Here is a 21,197-nt window from a genome sequence, read left to right on the forward strand (position 1 = left end):
TTCATGGTGTAGTCTTTAGTGCCAGGATAATTTTTTTAGGAAGGCAGCAGGTTTATATCTAGGGAAGGTAGAAATTTTATGTCTGTAGTTTTATGTAGTGAACAGTATTATTTTTTTCTTTTTTAATTTTAATATTTATCTTTGACAAGCTAGATTTTCCTACAACGATCAGTTCTCTATCTTGCAATGTGAAAAAGAGAGAGGGAACTTTATTATATAGGAGAATTTCATGGCATTTTACCTGTTGAGGGCCCTGTAGAGCCAGAAGTGTACAGTGACTTGACTAAGTGACAGGCAGTAGCAGCCGTGGTGTCACTGTGTATTATCACCTCATGCTAGCTGGAAGCACTCCCTGAAGCCGATCTAGGTTGTATAGTCCTAGATGAGGTCTTCATGGGTGCTGACCATAAAAAGTTCATCAAAGTAATGAGGCGAGGCGAGAGCTTGGCGCTCATGGGCAGAGCTCAGCACCAAGGAGTGTGAACCGGCTCCAGCTGTGACAATAAAACAGCAGGTGGCTGCTGTCATTAGGGGTGGCAGATGAGGCAGGGGACTAACATTCAGCCCACAAAACTCTCATTTGTTAGCCATCGCCACTGTACCATGCAAAATAGCTTCCATCTCAGTCAATTTTACTTTGCAAAATATTACACAGTCGCCATAAGAAAATTAGAGCCTTGGGTTTACAGGTTCCTTTGATTTTATTATAGGAAAACTCTGCACTGTCAGGTTATCTGGAAAATTGGATTTTTTTTCTCCCCTGAACAGTTTGAGGATTATAATGGGGCATTTCCACCCAGGCATGTGCTTACTGGTTAATATTTTGGGCTATTTTTTAAATTTTTTTTTAGTAACTTTTTTTTTATAAAATCAATCCATCAATCCATTTGGCTATGTGTTGCAAATAACACTGCCCAGTATTCAGTATTATAAGAGTTGCACATTGATTAGACTTTCTGTCTCCAGGTCTGTCCAGATTCAGGTATTTCATGTCACAAATCATTGTTTTGGTGGGCCCTGCTAATATGTAAAATTGTAAAGAAAAGTCAACAGCCCTTTGATTCTTGTTTGCTTATTTCCATTTATAGTAAATGAGAAAGCATTTTGTATGTATGTAATCTTTGCAGAGAATAATTTAAACTGCCTAAAATGTGAGGCCTTTCTTGGCTGCACGCCACCCCAGGATGACTAGGCCCTCCGATGGGCAAGGTGCAGCGAGGCCCACGGCACCTGGGTCGTGCGAGTCACATGGTGGGGAGCTGCGTTGGCTCCAAAGTCAGAGCTGTGGGACTTCCATCGTGTTATGAAGCGAAAGCAGAGGGTGGCATGGTGGTGGTTACATGCTCTGTTCCGTAGCTGTGAGTGACCTTTGGGAAATGCAGTGTTTTCAGGTGGCCGTTTGGACACCTAAGTGCTTTTTGTGTGCTCAGGCCTCAGTTGTGAACGTATTTATTACATTTCAGTGCTCTTTTAAGAATACATTAATGAAAATCAAAATGTGATGGGATACCAAATAAAATGGAGGAGGACCGTGTGTGTTGCAACCTGTACTGCCATTGCTGTCATGTTCCCCTCTTGCCAAAAGTGGACCTGAAGGATCTCATCATTTCAAGCTAGCGCTTGAGATAAGGCTTTCTGGGGGTGTGGTTGTGATGACAGCAAGAGTCAGAAAAGGAAAAGCCTTGTAACTGAAGCTTCATTTCAGAAAGAAAGTGAGGCTGAAAATAATTTTTCATTTGAAGAGACATGGTTTGTGTCTCTTTCTAGGATGAGGTTGTCACTTTGTATATATAAACAGAAGTCCTGTAGTTTATTCAGTTACCAATGTACCTCAGAAACTTAGTTGACGAGCTCAGAAAAAGCTGAATTATTTTAATGCAGCTTTTCAAGCAATTTATCAATTCCCCTTTCTTTTTTAGATAACATGCTATAAGGTTTGGTTTGCAGCAAAACTGATTTCCTGTTCACTTGTTTGCTCATATGTATGCTCAGTACGTGTATGTAAGTGTATCCAGGCCCTTGAGATCAAAGATGTGTTTTTCTTAATTCCATTGGGCACCTGTATAGTTCCCATCTCTCTTGTGCTTGATTTGTGGCCAAAAATGGTCAAAGTTAATCTCAGTTGTTGGCTGGGATTGGAATATCCTTTGCCAGAGAATGTTTTCTGCTGTGTCACAGATATCATCTTGATGACTGTACTGATTTGTCTGATCTGTAGTCCTTTGGTTTTCCCAGACTGGTAACAGTCTTTATACTTTGTGCATGAAACATTCACACTGGACTGCTAGAATGGCTTCCTCCCCGCCTCCTCCCCCCTCCCCCCCAAATATCCTAATTTCAGTGGGGTTTTTAGTTGTCTTTATTTTTTTTATAAACAATTACAACTCAACCTGAATGCTCTATTAATTGCTGTAGTCCTGGTTTATGGACCTCAGCGGTGTCTGACATGAGCCCCGCTGGACATCATAGGCAAATCTAAGAAGCACCAGACTTTGCACTTGGCAGCTTTAGTCGTGAGTAATTCTCCCGCTACGTCTGCGGTTGGAGTGGTGAGAGGTGTCACCATTTGCTCGTGGGACAAGTGGAGTAGCACCACTGTTACCACCTGGAATTCTCATTTGGGTTGACTTCCATGCTGCTCTTATTGTGGTCTGTGCAGTCTACATTCAGTGCTGTAATATGAAAGAGTTCTGTAGTCTGGAATACTTGTAGAGCGCAGAAGAGTCTCTCTGGTCTGCATCCTCTAACAGTCCCTGTGACTTCTTCAGCCAATCCCCTCTCCTTTCAGTGGTAGGAGCAGGAACTTGTGGCAGCTTTTGGGGAGAGTTGGGGATGACTGCGTTGGGAATATCTGGAGAGATTAAAATGCCAGTTGAGGTTGAAAACTCCAAGCTTTTAGTTATGCTCAACTACTAATGAAGAGGTCTTAGCAATGAACAATCAGCTACTGATCAAACATGCTAGCCAGGAGTTACCCATACACCATAGTTGGTCGGATGCCACAGTGTTTGATGGTTCTTAGTCTCTGGGATAGGAATGGCCAAGCTTCAGAGTCCTTGAATGAGTAAAGCCAGAAACAAGGTGTGTCCTCTTTTTAAATTTTTTTTTCTCCTACTCCCTGTGCTTCAAATGTGTTCATGTGAGTAAAAGTACCAGATGGATTTATGTAGATTGAAAGCAATCTGATCCAAAGGATTTCGACTTTTTAAAAGAGCAGATAATGGCAGGGCAAGGGGAAATGGACTAAAGCTAAAGGAGGGAAGGTTTAGATTAGATATTAGGGGGAAGTTTTTTACAGAAAGAGTGGTGAGGTGCTGGAACAGGCTGCCCAGAGAGGTAGTGGATTCCCCGTCCCTGGAGGTGTTCAAGGCCAGGTTGGATGGGGCCCTGGGCAGCCTTGTGTAGATCCAGGCCTGGAGGTTGGTGTCCCTGCCTGTGGCAGGGGGGTTGGAGCTCTATGATCCTTGGGGTCCCTTTCAACCCATGCCATTCTATGATTCTATGATTCTATGATTATCTTGGGTTTTTTCCCGAGCTTGAACCAGTCCGTTCTGATTTGACCAAACCATTGTTCAGGGTTCATCTGTGTGGATGGTACATCTGATGGTTACAGATTAGGTCCTGCTGTCATAGTCTTTTATTATTTTTGTGCAGTCGCAGCTACTTTGGCAAAAGATAGTCTGAAGTATTTTGCTTTCTACCTTAAGTCAAACAGTCTTGAGGAATGCCTGGATAGAAGACAAAAAGGATAAGTTTTACAGCTGAATTTAACTCTCAGGAATAAACAAATCAACCAGCACTTGCTTTTCTATGTCAAGTAAAGACCTGGGGCAAGATTCTCACTACTCTCACAGATCAAGTAGACTGCAGAGTCTTAGCTCCAGCCACCATCTATCACCAGCAGCGGTTTCAAATTGTGGGTAAGCTGTCAATAAAAATTGTGTATGCCTTCTGATTGTGTATGACTTCTGAGCAGTTCAGTCATCAGATAGTGACCAATTTATTCATCTCATTCCTCTCCTTGTACCTCACAACTTTGCAAAAGACCACAGGCAGTGTAACTGCCGAACTGACTGAGTTATACATGGTGGCACTGCTACTGCAGGCCCTACATGTTTTCTAGCCCACAATCAACTATCTTTAGATTTGTTTTGATTTCCTTTTAAGACAGGCAAGAGTAGACTCTCTTGATGAGAATTTTACTCTCAAGAAGAGGTATCTCTTAGAAGCTCTGCTTAAACCTGGTAGCTCAGTCTGCAGTGCAGTTTCTGAGCAGTTAGGAAGAAGCTGCAACCTTAGAAGTTAATTTCTTCTTCCTTAACAAAAAGTGTTAAAATTCAGTATATTTTTTATCTCAATTTTAATTTTAAGTAGAAAATCATTGAAACATCCTTATTTTGAGATAGTTTCACGGGCTGTTTCTGGCACTTTCATATACATAGACATTGCTCCTTAGAATGGCTGGGAAGCTCACTACAGACTGTCTGCAGAAAGTCAGGTATATCAAAACTCCTCTCAGGGCTCTTAGAGATGTGCTTCACCTGGCTTTCCCCCAATGTTAAATCTACTTTGCAGAACTTATTTCTTCAAACATTAATGTGTTCACCCTGCTGTGTCTTTCCGAAGCAAGATGATGGTGTGCGCAGCCGATGCCTGCTACATCTAATTCTGTATCTGATGTCCTAAGCATGCTAGGAAATGGGCTGGATCACAAGCAGGGAGACCAATGTCTGAAGAAAGGGAGGGAATAGACAAGGGAGGCACCAGAGTTACAGGAATGTTGAATGTCCATGCAGCGAGAAAAGAGGATGTGAGCAATTTCTCAGTGCAGGGTTGGTAGGTTCTCTTTTGGATCACGGTTCGTGTAGCCGTAAGCCTTCTTTCGCATTTAAAGCATTCCTGTAGCCTCAGTGAGCATAAGGAGTATGTTCTCTGGTGGTGTCACATTTCTGGGTGATGGTGCAAGGCACTCCCAACACGGAGCCTAAGGCTGCATTTTGGAATTCAGGCAAGGGGGTTTTGCATGGTGGTAGAGCGAGAGGTTGACAGCGATGCTACAGAAAGCACACTGTGATTCTGTCTCTCCATTTTTTTCCTGTCTTTTTTTTTTTTTAGTACTTTGTGCAGCTGTTAGATTACCAAACACCTGTTAGAGGTGACAGTTACAGATGTTTGATAACCAATGAAAATTAATAGAACATGTGATTCTTTTAGCTCGGAAGCGATTTGGTAAGGTGTGTTTAGAAATGTAATTACATACTGCTGCTGTCTACCATTATCACTTAACATTCATTAACTCCTCTGAATATTGAAACAAACATTTCTTGTACCAGTACTAATTTTCTCATATATTTGTAAGGTGATTTCCTGACAGAGTGAAAACCCTCTGACTTTAAAGTTTTTTGCCACTGTTCAGCTATTTTTAGTCTGCTCATTAGCAAACAAAGTAAGTAGAGAGCCATTTGTTTACTCACAGTTATTAGTTCAGCAATATAGTGTGTAATAAACAATCCTCTTTATTTCACTTTTTAGTAACTTTTTTTTTTTTAAAAAATAATCCATTACATAATTGTGGCTATTTAGATGGACAGTGGAACAATTCACATTTGGTAGGAAAAATCAAGTTTAAACCAAAAATAAAATATTTTATTACATTTTACTTTGAGAAGAATACCCAGCAGCATATTGTTGAAGTAGATTATTATTTTTAGTAATGGTGCATGAACAACCTCAGTTTCATTTCTAAGCATAGGTGTTTGGGGAGAATTAGAAGGTGTGCATTTCTACAGTTGATCACATTTGTTTGGGGTTGTGGGGTTGGTTTTCTTTTTTTGATTGGTTGGGGGGGGGGGTTGTTCGTCTGTTTTTTAGAGGTAGGGGGCTGTTGGGCTGACCTGTTTCACTGGTCGTTCACTTTTAGCCTATCCAGAAATTATGTTTTAGAACTTTGCTAATTCCTGATGCTTGAAGGGTGGGTGCAGTGAGGAGATGCCACCACTTAAAACTCTCCACTGTTCATCTAAGATGCAATAGGGTGTACGGTAAGGGAGGATCCAGTTCATGTTTTTGGAGAAATCCTCTATTTTAAGCTGACTCGTATTTCCCTTGGTTTACTCGCTGTTACGCCTTGAAACAGCAGGCATGACCTTCTGGTAGTGTTTTATTTTGGTATTATGAAATGGGTAATGCTTTGGGCCCTGTTCTGTCACTTTTTATGCTTGTGTGCCTGACAGTGTATGGGCAGTGTTTTATACGGTCCGAACCGCATTTCTTACGTATGTCATACGGCAGCACTGATCGAGGTACTTGTGCGTGCGCTCAGGTTTAATTGTGCCGTCTAGCCTATGCTCTTCGAGCCACGCGGTAGGATTCCTTTGAAGTAGCTCAGTCCCCTTCTCAGGAGGCAGTTAGGCGCAGGAGAGTGCAGTGGCTTTAAGGAAGCAAAGTGCATAGTCTCTAGAAGCTGTTGTCAGTGTGTGTAATCTGTGCCGCATTCACGGCAGGTCATGCAAGCAGCTTTTTATTGTGTCTGCAAATCGGAAAGTTCCTGGTTGCACTCTTCAGTTTCCCCACGGGTTTATGTTAGTAACTGGACTTGGCTTAGTCGTGCGTCTGCTATTGAAGGGAATTTGAAAAAAGTACCCACCGCAAAACCTCCAAACCAATAAAATTCAGATTGAACCTATAGCTAACTTACTTTTCTGATTGCAGTTATGAAATAAGCACACGATAACAAATCTGCAAGTTTGCTTGGGGTGTGTGTGTTGGAAATAATGTAAATACTGCCAGAGTCCTTGCAATGGCACAATAAATGGATGTTACAACGTACATCTCTTAAAAGAGGGATGGCAAGATGCCTCCAAGCCAGCTTATGTTGAACAATAGAGAAGTTTTTCTGTTTTGTTTAGCTTCCTCTTCCTTTGTACCCAGGTCTTTTCTGTCAGAACATGGAAAAGGAGGTAATCGTGCCCATTACTTTTTGGCCACGTGGTTAATATTTCTTTCGCATCTTGAAGGATGCAGATTGGTGGCAGAAAGCAACAAGGATATGTTGAGGGATTTCTCTCTCTTCTGGGTGATAGATGCAGGAATATGCAGGAACAACACAGTCGATTGATTGATAGTGCGCAACTCATCCATAATGATCTGTCTGATACAGCAGTAAATTATTCTTGAGATTGATGCAGGTCATTGAGCAGCACATTGACAATCCTGTTGTCTGTCATCCTGTTCAGAGCAAGTCAGGAATGGTAGCTGCTGTGATAGACTCAAGTCTACCTTGGGTGCAAGCTGTGTACAGGCATTCCACTAATAGAAGTCTTCTCCGTTCAGATTTTTTTCATTGGGCATGCTGACTTCATTGCTAGCTCATTCCAAGTGAGACTAAAAATGAGATGAGGCATTTTTAGAAGAGGTGGTTATAAGTCTGTTGCACTGATGATTGAATATTGGCCTAAAATTAATTTTTGAAAGCGTTGGGTTTTGAACTTCAGCAACAGAACATCTCCATGGCAAAGCTGAAAAGTTAATACATAATTATGAAACAGCTGGTTGTTGCATGGAAAATTGTAAAAAAAAAATGCCACCTTCAAACTGAAGGCAGAAAGGACAATAATTCTCAGAAATGTAAAATTTTTGTTAGTTTTCAGCTTCCATGAATAACTGTGATATTCTTGCTGTGTTACTCCGCTTCTTGTCTTGTTAGTGATGGCAAAGTTGTCCTAATTTGCCTCTTCTGGTTTCTCTTTTTAAGAGAAAAAGGTTGCATTTTCAGGTCTGCCAGGCTGATTGCACATGAAGATGAGGAGGAAGGAGCCACATATGCCAAATTCACGAGTTTCACTTTTCAGTTTGATTACACATGTTAGTGAGGGTGGAGCATAAAATAAGTGTATCCTCCTTTAGCACGTGGGGTCTACAGGGACTGTAAGGCGGTGGGTCACAGTGCTCTGAACATCACAGGCTGGGTGATTAGGCATGACTTGTTAACCTTCTGAAATGTTACTGATTTTTATTTTTTTATATGACTTAGGAAGAATAACCATAACTGTTAGCTGGAAGTAATAAGACCTGCTTCATTTGGCTGCTAAATGAGTCAGCAGAAAACCCCCAGCTTTCCTATGCAGGGTTCTAGGACTTGACGTCCTGTCACAGAGGGCATGAAGTTTTTTCAGATATTTGGATGTTTTCCACACTAGACTTCGCCCTGCCAGATATTTACTTGAGCCTGACATCTTGTCACAAAGGGCATGAAGCCTTTCAGACTACTGGATATCTTCCACACCAGACTCTGCCCTGCCAGATACTCTTTTTTAAATTGAGTCCCTTGCGCACAGTCATGCACGAGAGTTATCAGCACCCCAGTCTGGACCCTTCAAAAATCAGCAAACATCCATGGATGATGGACTTGAAGAAATTCCCAGGAATTTAGACTTTTGATGCATGGAAACAAAGATTACTTGTTCAGAGAAAACCACTGCTTTCTGGGCAGTTCAGTGTTTTCCCCTACGCTCTTGTTCCTGAAGCTGACCTGCTGAATACAAGATCCTGACAGATGAGATTTGGGTAGCGACTTGTTATACAATTTTGAGACTTGAAGAGTTTTAAGTTTTTAAAGTTTGTGTAGACTGTTTATGTACTGTTTGACTAAGTGCTTATTTGGATATGTGAACTTCTACTTCTGTACGTAGAAATCTAAAGAATATGCAAAAGCCTGTGATCACCATCCCTGGTTGCATTTAAAAGACAGGTAGACGAGGTGCTTAGGGGTATGGTTTAGTAGAGAACAGGTATGGTTGGACTTGATGATCTGAAAGGTCTTTTCCAACCTAGTGCTTCTGAGACATTTAATTGCATATAAATTAACAATTTACATATGGGCCGTGATATTCCTTGGGAAACTGCGCTATTTCTTTCTCTTACTAATTGATACATCCATTGGCATGACTCCATGTCCATGTGAACCACTCATTCAACTGTAATCAATTAGGGTTCGCAGTGCTTTTCAAGACATGGTACAGAACAAGAGCAGTTCATTCACACAGTAAGAACCATTGAGTCCACATAGCTATTTACTCGCCTGAACGCACTGTCTGCGTTCTAGACATGACCCATGCAGCTTGCCTGGGTGTTCTGGTTCTTGCCTCGGGTGAAGATGTGGAGATAGAATTTCAAGCACAGCTCATGGAAAACAAAACCTGATGCAGACAGGGTAATATATTATTTCCTCATATGCTGTGATGGTGGATAAAAGTTTTAGAGATCCTTTTTCTTAATGTTCCTTAAAGCTGCCAGATCTCCTATTTTATCCAAAATGGTAAACCATTCTGTCTCCTCTGAGTGCCTGAAAACTGTGGTAAAACTAAGTACTAAGTAATTTAAAAATAATGACATTCTATTCTGACTTTTTGGGTTTTGGTTGTGGCCCTGTTGTTGTGTTTGTTTTGCTGTTTGGTTGGTTGGTTGTGGTTTTTTAAAAAGCCTTTCAATGACCCCTTTAATACATCCTGTATACTTGGGGCCTGCGCATGTCATGTGAGTTAAATTCATGTATAAAGAGGTTCTGGACAGTTTAAAGGAGATGTAAAGGATATTGAGAATATCAATAAAGGGTAGATATTCATTGCTATTTTCTCAGACTTTTCCGTCGTCATTGAACATTGTTGTCTGAAAGATAAATTCTTTGAGAGCAGTTGCAGAGAGCAATGTATCCACTGAGAAGTGATTTAAAATTGCTCTTCAAGTGCTGGATACCTTGTTTGTAGAGTTGCACAAAATAAATTCTCGTGCTGGTCCTCCTCAGCAGTTACACGCAGTTAACAAGATGACTGGTCTGTTGACATGGCTTCAAGAGACTTTCTGGTAGAGGTAAGATGTAGCTCCTTCCTTGGAGCTTGGCCAAGGCTGAGCACTTCATAAACACCCAGGAAATAACAGATTTCATGACTTTATGGTCCAGAATGCTCCTTTTGGTTTCTGTGCATTTGGGGTTTTTTAACTTGGCTTTTCACTAACACAGTGATGTACATATTAAAAAGAAAAAAAGCTATTAGAGATTCAAAGCATAATAAAACCTAGAATCTTTTGCCCTCTCAAAACAAGATACTTCACAGAGCACAATTCTCTCTGGGCAGAGGAAATGAGAGAAGAGACAATACATGACAGATTGTTCATATTCCTTGGGTATTGCGATGATAAACATTGTACATGCTGAAGATCTTGTATTACACTAGAATAAAAAGTGGAAGATTGTCCAATATGTTTCTTTATTCCCAGAATTAGAAGTCCCTTTGTTTCTTTTGTACGTTAAAATGTGCTTTTTATAACTCAAGACAAGTCCATAGAGGCTCCTGAATAGGTTACAGACATCCCAGAGTGAGTCCAAGTACTGTTTAAAGACTGCCATGGCATATGAGTGGGCACGTTCCTACAAAGGCACAATGCTTCTAAACTGAAAACAGAATATTCCCCAAATTTTGGGAAAGGCACTCGCATGTTTATGCTTGAAAATTATTTTTATTTACAGTTTATGCACAAAATGTGTCTGTAGGATGCTATTCTAAAGCTCCATGTCATCTCCCAAGCTGTCTTTAGTTTATGCTGAAGTTTGAATGTAGTGTGTAAGATGGAGGACGTTGCTAGTTTGGAGTTAGAGCAGTTGGAAATCACTGATATTTTAAACCAATGCCATTGCAAGCAAGCAAACCCCTACCTGTTCACCTCTTTCCATTGCGAGAGGGGGCTTCCAGGTGCAGTTTTTCTAATGAGTGGAGGGAACTCATAGCGACCATGGTGTGGATGTGTAGACTAGACATTCCTGCCCTACAGGAACTGACCCTCAGGAGAGCAGGGGAGCTGTGACTGCCTGTCTTTGTGTGGGTTGGGGATGAGTATGCCCAGATCAGAGTTCGTGAAGCTGGTTCCAGGCCTCATGTCTGGCTGGGAGTGTTTGTATTGCTAACAGCAGAGCGTGGCAATTACAGATTTTTCCTACTCTCTTCAGATGTGCTTCTGAAACCTGTTAATTTCTAGCACTTGAGTGTTTCCATTTCCACCAGGATTAAAAAGTAAGAAACAAGGAATTCAGTGAAGCCTGAATTGGTGCTTACTGCAGCTGGCAGGAAGATTCTCTTTGATTTGAAGATGTATTAGAGCAACATGTCTTGAAAGTGATGGCTTCTTGAGTCCTTACTGGTGCCAGCCAGACTTCCCTTAAGATTCATTTGAAAAGACCAAGCTAAGTCATGTCCATCTCTTCCCTTCTGGCAGTATCTTAAGAATAACTGAGTTACATCGGCAGGTCTAAGTTATTGGCACAGGTAAAACCACTATATTTTTAAATACTAAAGCAGGAATTGCTAAGAAACCCGGAGTTTAAAATATACTGAAAACACTTCTTTGTGTTTGTTTTGGATCTCTTTAAATCACCTCCAATATTTGGTAAACATACACAGATAGTTTCTACATTGATTTTTTTGTTTGCTTGTTTAGGTTGCCACCAAATTCAGCATCCAAACCAATATGTTTAGACTTTGCCTCAATTCTTAAGGGAAAAAAATAATAAAAAATACGTTTTTTTTTTTAATAAAGGCTGTTTGTTAGTAATTTTCTTTTTTTGCTTCATTCTGAATTTCTTACGAAAATAGCAACTTTGCTTTTATTTTTCTTTTTTTGCTGCATTCTCAATTTCTTATGAAAATAGCAACTTTGCTTTTATTTTTAAGGTTTGATTCTCTATGGTGGGGAGTGATTCCTGAGCTGTGCTGAGCAATCCAGGACTCTGGGTTCCTCCAGTCTTAAGTCTTCAAGCCTTAACGTTAAAAGCTTAAACTGTTAGTAGGTGCTGAGACACTGAGTCAGTCTGCATTTTATTTGTGCTGTGTAACAGCAGCAAAATGGTTACTTGGAACCTGGATGCAACTGAGAGGGGGCAGCTAATAGGAGATTAATTGCTTCACATTATTAACAAGGCCTTTGTCTTTGCTTTTGCAGCAAGGTATGTGTGTGTACACCCCCTGCAGTTGTGCGGTGTAAGAAACATGCAGCTTCTGTTTGGAAGCTTCAAGTATACTGGCTCAAAAGGGGGGGAAAAAAAAACAACCCAAACAACAAAAAATAATCCCCCAAACAACCCCAAACTTCCCTAGAAATACTGGGTAGCTGGTCGGGATCTTTATGTTGTAAGGGGGTAGTTTGCCATTAACATACAACTTCCATCATGTGTTGCCCTTTCGTGGTGATATCTTTGGGGTTCTTTTTCTTTTAGAGGAGGAGGAGAATAGAGGTTTATAACACAAAATACCACTATTGCTGAATTAAAATTGGTTTGGTGCCGTTCACAGCTGTGTGGAAATGGTTAGCATTTCTGCTGAAGAGCAAGGGCAGTATGTTTTGAATGCCTTGTGCTGCTGTTAGAACACATTTTCTTTATTTTCTTACAATTATTTTCCCCAGGTACAGTAATTCTGATGACACTTGCATAGTAATGCTGGTAATGGTGTGATAGATTATTCACAGTTGTAATGATTATGATGCCATACTTAGATGTTGCAAGGGAAAAGTATTTAAGGCATTTTTTTAATGTCTTTTTGCGGGGGAAAAAAAAAAGGAAATTGCTATAATTTAAATAAGACAGACTTATATTTTTACACCTTAAGGGATGCACAAGAGAGATTGTCTGTAATAATGTGAAAATGCCCAAAGTGGATCCGACATGGAGAAGCTACATTAACATATTTGTAAAGGAAAAGTACTGTCTCTTGGCTTTTGTGGCTCTCATACCCCATAGTGCGAGTGTTTTACAGTCCTTCCATTGTCCATTACTGCAAACACGTCCAGATGAATTCAGCGTTTAATGTTAAAAATCTTATAACATGCCAGTTTGATTTGTAGCCCTTCATATCATGGAATGCTAATTAAAATCATATTTTTGCATATGTCATGCCTTTCATGTACATATGCAAATAGAGTCTATTGCCTTTCAGCTATTAGTAATTAACTTTATGAAGGACAGCTGTAATACATAATTAACAAAAATGTTTGCAAGCCCTTTTCACACTGAAAGTTGCAGCAGTAAAATTTTTGCTTATCGAGAGAACCATTTTAGTTTGAAGCTTCAGTCTGATATCTAAATTGTTTGAAGCGTCACATGATATAATTAAATTGATGTTATGGTCTTATCAGCAGAAGAATGGTACTTGATAGGCTCCTATCTGTTTCATTATGCGTGCCACCAAAATTAAAGCAAATTATCTGTGTTTTGTTTGGTAGAAACACAATGCCAGGTAGTATATACTCTGCTGCTGCTCTTGATGCTTTGAACAAATGCCAGTTTTCCGTTCTTTCTTTCACAAAGCTGTAACATAACAAAGGCTATTCATTTGTTTCCATGTACATCTCTTTAAATAATTAATATGATGAAGTTTGACTGGACATAAGCAGTGATTAAAGAATCTAATCTTGCTGTATTTTTGTGTTACTCGTTAAAAACAATAGAACTACTTGTGTGAAGAAGGGTGGTGGGTTGGGCCCGCCGGGCTTAAATAAATCCAAAGGTGTAACTAAAACCTTACTAGTTTATAACGTGAGGAAAAGTTATTTAGGTAGACTGTATTATCAGGATTTTGTATAAGATTTTCTAATTTGCAAAGGGAAGCAGAAAGAGGTTTTCCATTCTTTGGCCAGCGATTACTTATTCATAAGAAAAATAGCCAAGGAACTGCAATCTGAAGAAAACCTGTTATTACGGAGTTGACACCCAGATCTAAATCATAGTCTATCAGGGATTTTTTTAAAAGTCCATCTTTAGTAAAATCTGATCAAGTGCATGCTTCAAACAGGGAAAAAAAAATTGTGTTAAAAAGTGTTAATAAAATAATTTATCTTCCTGGATTTTCTCTTTGTTTTGTAGGGTGTCATTTGTGATGAAGAAGCATTTGAATACTCATTTACTGGGCAAGCATGGAGTTGGCACACCCAAAGAAAGGTAAACTAATTTAAAAACTTTCCTGATTTTACCTCATGCAATATGTGGAGACCTTATCTGAAATATTTTGCTTACCGAAAATGAAGTCATCTGGACTATTAGCTCAACTCCAACTACAGAGGGAGCTAACATGCTTAAGTGCTCTGCCACTGTGGTGCTTATGACACATCTGTGGATGCCAATAGAAAAATTGCTGTAGAAAACAATTCTATGTAAAAAGTGTAGGGATTGCACCTTTCCAGAAGTTGTTTTTTTATTTTTTAAAGGTGATATTATTATATATAAATTTCCATAGCTGGAATGTCCTTCTCAGTACAAAATCAAATATTACTCTTTTTTTATTGTTTTGTTTTAGATTTTGGGATTTAGTTTTTTTCCTCTCTTGCTGGCCTTGATGCTCATAGGTTTATAAAATTAGGTTTTGAGATTTATGTTGATTACTGAGGTCAAAGCCACATAGGAATCAAAAAGAAAGTTTTCTCAGTGTTCATGGGCAGGAAGAGAGATCTAGTGTTATGGCTATTTTGATAATTAATTAGCTAATTTTTTTCAATCTGTGTACAGTTATTTATTTTCAAAGTCCCTTTGTGCGCAGGTTATGTTTTCCGTGGTTTAGAATGTGTTCTGTAAACTGTGTTTTGCAAACTGAATATTACTTTGTTTGCAGATAAACAGATTTTTGCCTCAGATATATTAGGCCCATCATGGCATAGCTATTGATATTTTATTGAATTTTTGGGGTAACTAGAAACTTGATGGTGTTTGGATAGCTAAAAGATTGCATGTTCTCTTTCAGTTTGGGTAGATGGAATTATCCCAACTGCAGTGCTCATTGCTGGATACTTGATACCGTTTCAAGTGATACCACCTTGTAACTCATTCTTCTGGTGTAGGCTTTCATAAATGCAGACTATTTTGGGGGTTTTGATGTGAAAGATGGGGAAAATAAATGATATCTTAAGAGAGCACTGCAAAACTCTTTCTGGGTCATGTTCTTTTCTTGTTAAAGACATGGGAAATGGTGGTCAATTAGACCCTTTCCTCCCAAGTCTGTCACACTTAAATCACTGAGTGACCCAAGAGCGGACTGTTAAATTAGCACACCGTATACACCTTGCATTTAACTATTCACCTATTTAAGTGGTGCTTATTTCTTTTTTTAGTAAGATTTCCTCTACAAAGTGCTTAACCAGAATTTCCCCAACACACAGTTATTTAAAGAGTTTTGAGATAATCTATTTCATCTAAAATATAGATTGATTCGTCGAAGCAACAATTCCGGCTTTATCAAAGCAGATATCATATTAAAGTTTATGCTGGTTATCTTTTGTCACAGCGCAACAATTAGGAAAAATGTTTTGCTCTGGTGGCTTATTTTGTAACTGGAAGCATTCAGTGCCAATATGTTCTTTTACAAGGGGGTACTTACTGTATAATCATCGTAAATACAACACAGAGATAACTTGCGTTACCCTAGTGAATATGTGTGCAATAAAGGATACATACAATAGATTCCCAAATATAGTATCTTAGCCTGAGAGGCATATTTTTAGCAATCATCATCTTGAAATGAATTCCTAAACAAGCAGGATGCTATAATCTAAATCGCTTGTTGCTGGCTTTTGCTGGCGTGTTTCTTCCGAAAGCCTCCTGGCCATTTCCATCTTTCCCCATTTCTTCCTGTACTCCTCAAAGGCTTGCTGGCTGGCTGGCCAGTATGGCGTAAAGAGGAGGAGGAAGAGGAGGGAGGGTGGGGGTCCCTCCCAGCCACCCCTCTGCGGGTTCACAGCCAGCCCTTGCCGCCCCGTCTACCCGAGGAGCGGAGCACCCAGCTCAGGTCTGCAGCCGCCCAGCCCCATCTGCTCACTCAGGCTGCTGCCGCTTTACCCCCCCGGGCCTGTGGAAACAAGCAATACTTGAATGACTTTGTGCTCTCTTCTTCATCCATCTCTTGAATATTTCTTATCTGCAATACCTTTTTAGCTGGCACTTCTTCTTAATGTAGAGCAGCATGGAATAGTTGTGGCAGAGCTACAGCAACAACGTAATTTGCTAGAAGTAGTCCCTCTCTGATGATGGTTGTTTAAGCCATGTGATCGAGTGCAGTAAATACCAAATCACCCTTGCTTTCCTTTTCACCTTTCCCTTCCTATTAAGAGAGACTTTGATACCTTTTAATGGCTTTAGGAACCAAAGAAATCCTTCTTCAGGATGTTAAATAATCGCTTTCGGGTATAAAGGTATAAATTAAGTTAGATAGTTTTCTTACCTATTTAAAGCCTGAATGCCTTGATTATAATTTTGCAAGCTTGCTATTTTTTACTTTCTTTAGGACAATATAATCAGTTTATTCTTTGTGTTTTGAATTGGATTCAGCCCTCTGATACATTGCATATAATAGCAAATACTAATAGAAGCTAGCTAAATAGGCTGTGACAATTAAATTAATAATGCATTTTATTTGCAAGTGTTTAGTCTTCATGGTTTGACTGATATATGCAAAGATGGTAATTTATTAAAAGTAAATTCATGTAATTGTACTACAGAGTTTGATGAACCAAAAAAAGTTGTCAGCATGACTATCATCAAAACCAGAAAACTGAAATAAGTTCAAAAGGGTGCTTGGAAAAATAAAGTTATAAGCCATACACCCTGAGAAATTGGTGCCCTTTTAACAAACTTCTTAAAAAAGAAATTTTGGGTACAAACATTGAGATAGTTCCAAGAGGGAGATAAAAAATACTTTTGCGATTTAGTGAGCAGTACTGTGCTAGTATGTCTTGCTCTCTCCAGCTTTCCATAACCTGTAACTATTGCTTTTTTTGTATGCACAAAAGAGAGGTGGTGTGGAGGCTGTTGGAAGTGTTTGGGTGTGCAGATATAGAAAACAAGTATAATTCATAATAAGATTACTACTAAAACATGGGGTTTTTTTAGAGTTTTTTCTTTTTTCTTTTTCTGTTTTTTTTATTTTTGGAAGAGGGGATAATGCTGTGTAGTTGAAAATCATAGAAACTTAAAACAGCCTTGTATTAAAATGTTTGCACGTTTCAATCACAGAAAACCCTACTGCCTACTCCTTTACAATCATTGCCATTTAATAGCTAACTCAAAAGTGGAATGTTTTAACACAAAAATTCCTCTGAGGTATTTTATCCTGTTATTGGAACTGTGATACTGATTTATTGTCAACTTGAATGTGTCTCAAAACTGGCATGTTATCTGCTAAGTCCAAGGCCAGTACATATTTGGTACTTCCATGTCAGTAATCTTCATGAGACCCATAACTATATCTTATTGGCAGGATAAATCTTTGGCTACACCTTTATTGTGTCTAGGAGACAATGTGGTTGAGGACAAGGTGAACGCATCAGAAGTGTTAATGGTGCCAACTTTAATTTCTGTTACATTGTTATGTTACTTAGGTGTAAATAGTGGCAAAACACAGAACAAAGAGAGATTCCCCTGTTGAGTTTAAGATACATACAAGCATGCACACAAATAAAAGAAAGAAAATAGAAATGAAAGCACTAAGTCATCAATGAGACTGAAATTTGCTGCTGTTAAACACAACTCTGGATTTCTAAAATTTTTGTACAAAAAAGCATTTGACTGTCTTTTAAAGATTTTTTTCAGACACTGTTATGAGTGTACCATTTGCATTTCATAGTATGTAAGACTTTGTAAACTAGACTTAGAATCTGTTCAGAGTTTGGGTTTTTTTTATATAAGTATGCCAGGGTAAGGCTTTAACTGACAGTTGTACCTCATCTTCCTTATGAATTTGAAATCAGGACTTGCCTCTGAAATAACTTTCTGCATATGAATGATACCATAGAGTCAAATAGGATCATTTATATCTATAAAGATACTTGGAGCACAAAGACTTGCTGAACCAAAATCTGTGTTACAAAACCTACTGGGTAAAAGTCATTAATAACACATTTGGGTTTTGTAAGGTTGTTCTGGCATTTTTTTGATGTGCTTTAAAAGTGGGATCAATGTTACAGTGCTAGCAACATCATAGGAAGATCATGTGATTTTCAAATAATCTGAATTGATTGGAAAAGCTGTATAACAATTTCAACTTGAAAGCAACAGCTGTAAGTAAATGTCTGTTACTATGCAGTAGCAGCCTGAATCGATAAGGGATGTTTTTACAAACAAAGTTGGAAGGTAGCCTACATCTAAAATTTGTGTATTTTTTTACACAGCTGCTTTGGAGTAAAAAGAGGAGTTAAAAAGTAAAAACAGAGTGTGTGCTGTTCAGTGGGCTTGCATAAGCGCACATGAATTTTGGAATATCAAATGTGGCTAATATGTGTGGTCCCCAAATATCATAAGATATGTGAGACAGCATGGTATGTCATTGGAAGCCATTACTGAGATCTGAAAGAAAAGTAGCCAGGAAAAACTAATGGGGGTTTGACATTATTACTTTTTTTAAATTTTATTTTGTAATAAATTCCAGTGTCCTGATATTTCCATTTTGAATGTAAAACTAGAATTGAATGAAGTCAATCAGTCTGACCTTCTTCTATTTAATTGAGCCATTAATCTTTCTTTTGAAACACTCTTCTTTGAGCAGAGAAACTTCTGCTGTGCCTGTTTTGGATAATATTACCCTGTACACGTGAAGTAAAGAGATCCGGTGCTTGTGAATGCAGATTTTGGGAAAACAAGTGGCAAAAGTCAGAGCGATGTGTCATGTGTACATATGTTTATATATATATATGTATTTTTATATATATATATATATATATGCAGTCATCTTGTAAGAACTAACCCACGTTCTGAAAGGATAAGTGAGTAACCTCATAGAAAGTTAGCTGGTTAGAGGTGCTGGTAGTACACAGGGATGGATACACAGAGGAGATACAGGTTACACCTGTAACCTCCAAGGGGTAATGTGCAGAGACTTGCCATCAAGCTTTGTCAGCACCTTTTACTGCCTCTTGCAAATAGTTTTGAGCTTGTCAACTGAAACTAACATTATTAGTTTAACTGTGTGGGTAAGAAAGCCTTACTTGATTGTTTCCTGCATTTGGCACAGAAAGAATCTTGGAGAGTTACAGAATCATTCTGTGGAAAAGCCCAAAGGAAGAAAATTTAGTTTCTCCTTGAAGTATTTACTAGTCAGAAATTTGTGTTGAGGGGAGTGGAGTAGAAAGGACTCAACATTTTAGCATGAGTTAGGAGCTAAAGTTTTACTCAAGATCTATGTGAAGCTTTAAGTATTTTGGAGGGTTACCTCACCTTTGAGAGCAGTATTTTCTTGTGGAGTTCAGCTCCTGGCTGGTGCTGTTCTGTTTTGGAGCATGAGTGTAGGTACAGGTTCCACAATGGCTTGCTACCAGAGTGCTCTTCTCTGTCCATGGCCAACCCAAAGAGCACCAGGAAGCTGTGAGGGTTACCTGAGCTTCTTCAAGTAGATGATGTGCTGAAAATTCACAGCTGGCTTTCCTCTTGGCTTCTTGTCTGTACACGCATCATGCGTTTGCTTTGCCAAAGACAATAGGCAGCCATTTATACTTTTGAAGACCTTTTTCTCAAAGACAAGTGATAAATTCAGTATCTTATCAGGAAAAAAACAACTGAAGGACTGTGTAAGAACGTATTTATTCTACTACTCCTCAATATTTGTTCTTCCTATCAAATCCTGGCAATCTTATAGTTTAGTTCAGAAGGAGGGACAATCTGAAGTAAGTTTATTTTAGTTGTCAGGTATGATGTGAGATGTTTTGGAAATTTCTGTAGTCAGCAACAGTCTTCCTGTTGGGAGGGCTCGGCTGTTATGGGTAGAAGATAGAGGGAGCACATAATGGGATGCACACTGCCCACGGTGAACACCTCTGGCTAATTTTAAGTGTCATAACAAGATATAAATTATGATCTCATTGTATTCATAAACAATCAAGTGCTGTCTAGAGCTTAGGTTTCATTAGTTTCATTAGCAAGTGTATGCTAACGTTGTCTGTGGATCTGTGGAAGACAGTATGGGTAGTTGTTGAAAGCTGCTGGGTTTTTTTTTTTCAGAACAGTCTGTTTCCAAGGAAAACACAGCGCATAGCTGCGTGCCATCAGCCAAAAAGTAGTCGGCTGCAAACTGATCCCTCCTCTAGTGCTGGAAGTTGTTCCAGTCATATGCCCCAGCTTGCTGCTTCCGACGCGCAAGTCAACCGTGCAGGCCGAGAGGGGAAGGATTAGGGTGGCAGTATATCTCCAAATCCCTGTTTACCTGCACAGGATTGGAATGGAGAGACCTGCCGTGGCTGTTGTGCAGGGCGTGTTACGCTACTTCGGATTTGTACAGAGTTGTACGTTGTGGCATTTATGGATTTAAAATGTTCTGTGTCCTGGGTGGTACCTTGACTCTCAGCTTTGATCAGTCCATAAAATACAACACACAAATTTATTGAGTACATTGCAAAGGAAATGGAAACATAATCTCTTGACTGTGCTGCAATGAAATATTTTCCATTTATTCTGAGGAATCATGAGGAACATTTTGCAGACTTAGGAAGTGAACGTGGAAATGCTGTGGCAAGTGCTGTGTGTGGCTGATGGTAGAAGCTCAGCTTCTAGTTTCAAAGCACACACTTCATAATACTTCCACCAACTTATAATGCTATCTGGACTATCTTTCTGCAGCCAAAGAAGGTTTGTGATCTAGTAAGTTAGAATGGGGTTTTGCCCAGGTTTACTTAAGTTTCATCACCTCAGTGTGGAAATACATTGGAGAAACATGTCTTGAGTTGAATGATACTGTGAACACAATTCTAAAATTGCCCCCACAGTGCTGTAATGTATTAAAAAAAATAAATATGTTGACTGACTTTTAAGTTCCAAAAATGTGGGGGTCTTGTCTTGTAAAGGCAGTCCTCTGCATCATGAGCCCTCACTGTGTGTTCTGCATTGGTCTGTGGTGGGCAGTTGAGGCTGGAAGGGACCTTCAGAGATCATCCCTTTACTGGAAAGGGGGCTGCTTGTGAAAAGAGAACCTCCATCCTCTGTGTAAAAGCCATCCTTTAAGCACTGGAATACTATGATGATGTCCCCTGAGCCTCCTCTTCTCCAGGGTGGACAGAAAGCTGGCTGATACGGCATTGGCTTAGGGACAGGTTTTTTTAATGCAGACTGTTGCTGTTGTCTGTTGACAACATTTGGTAAGGAAAGAGTAACTGTAGCATTCACGTCTTAAAACACCTGGAAG

At 39.4% G+C, this 21,197-nt stretch overlaps 1 protein-coding gene across 1 annotated transcript in view; it reads left to right on the forward strand.

Annotated features, from left to right (window-relative positions):
- The window catches only part of ZNF407 (zinc finger protein 407), a gene marked incomplete at both ends in the record, with an annotated part of 319,806 nt that overhangs the window by 96,786 nt on the left and 201,823 nt on the right, over positions 1-21,197 (forward strand). The window contains one exon of the mRNA XM_084260279.1: positions 13,910-13,984. Coding sequence (XP_084116405.1) covers positions 13,910-13,984 — 75 coding nt within the window. The remainder of the gene's footprint in view (positions 1-13,909; positions 13,985-21,197) is intronic.

The sequence above is a fragment of the Gallinula chloropus genome, assembly GCF_964237585.1.
Source record: "Gallinula chloropus genome assembly, chromosome: 2".
NCBI lineage: Eukaryota > Metazoa > Chordata > Aves > Gruiformes > Rallidae > Gallinula > Gallinula chloropus.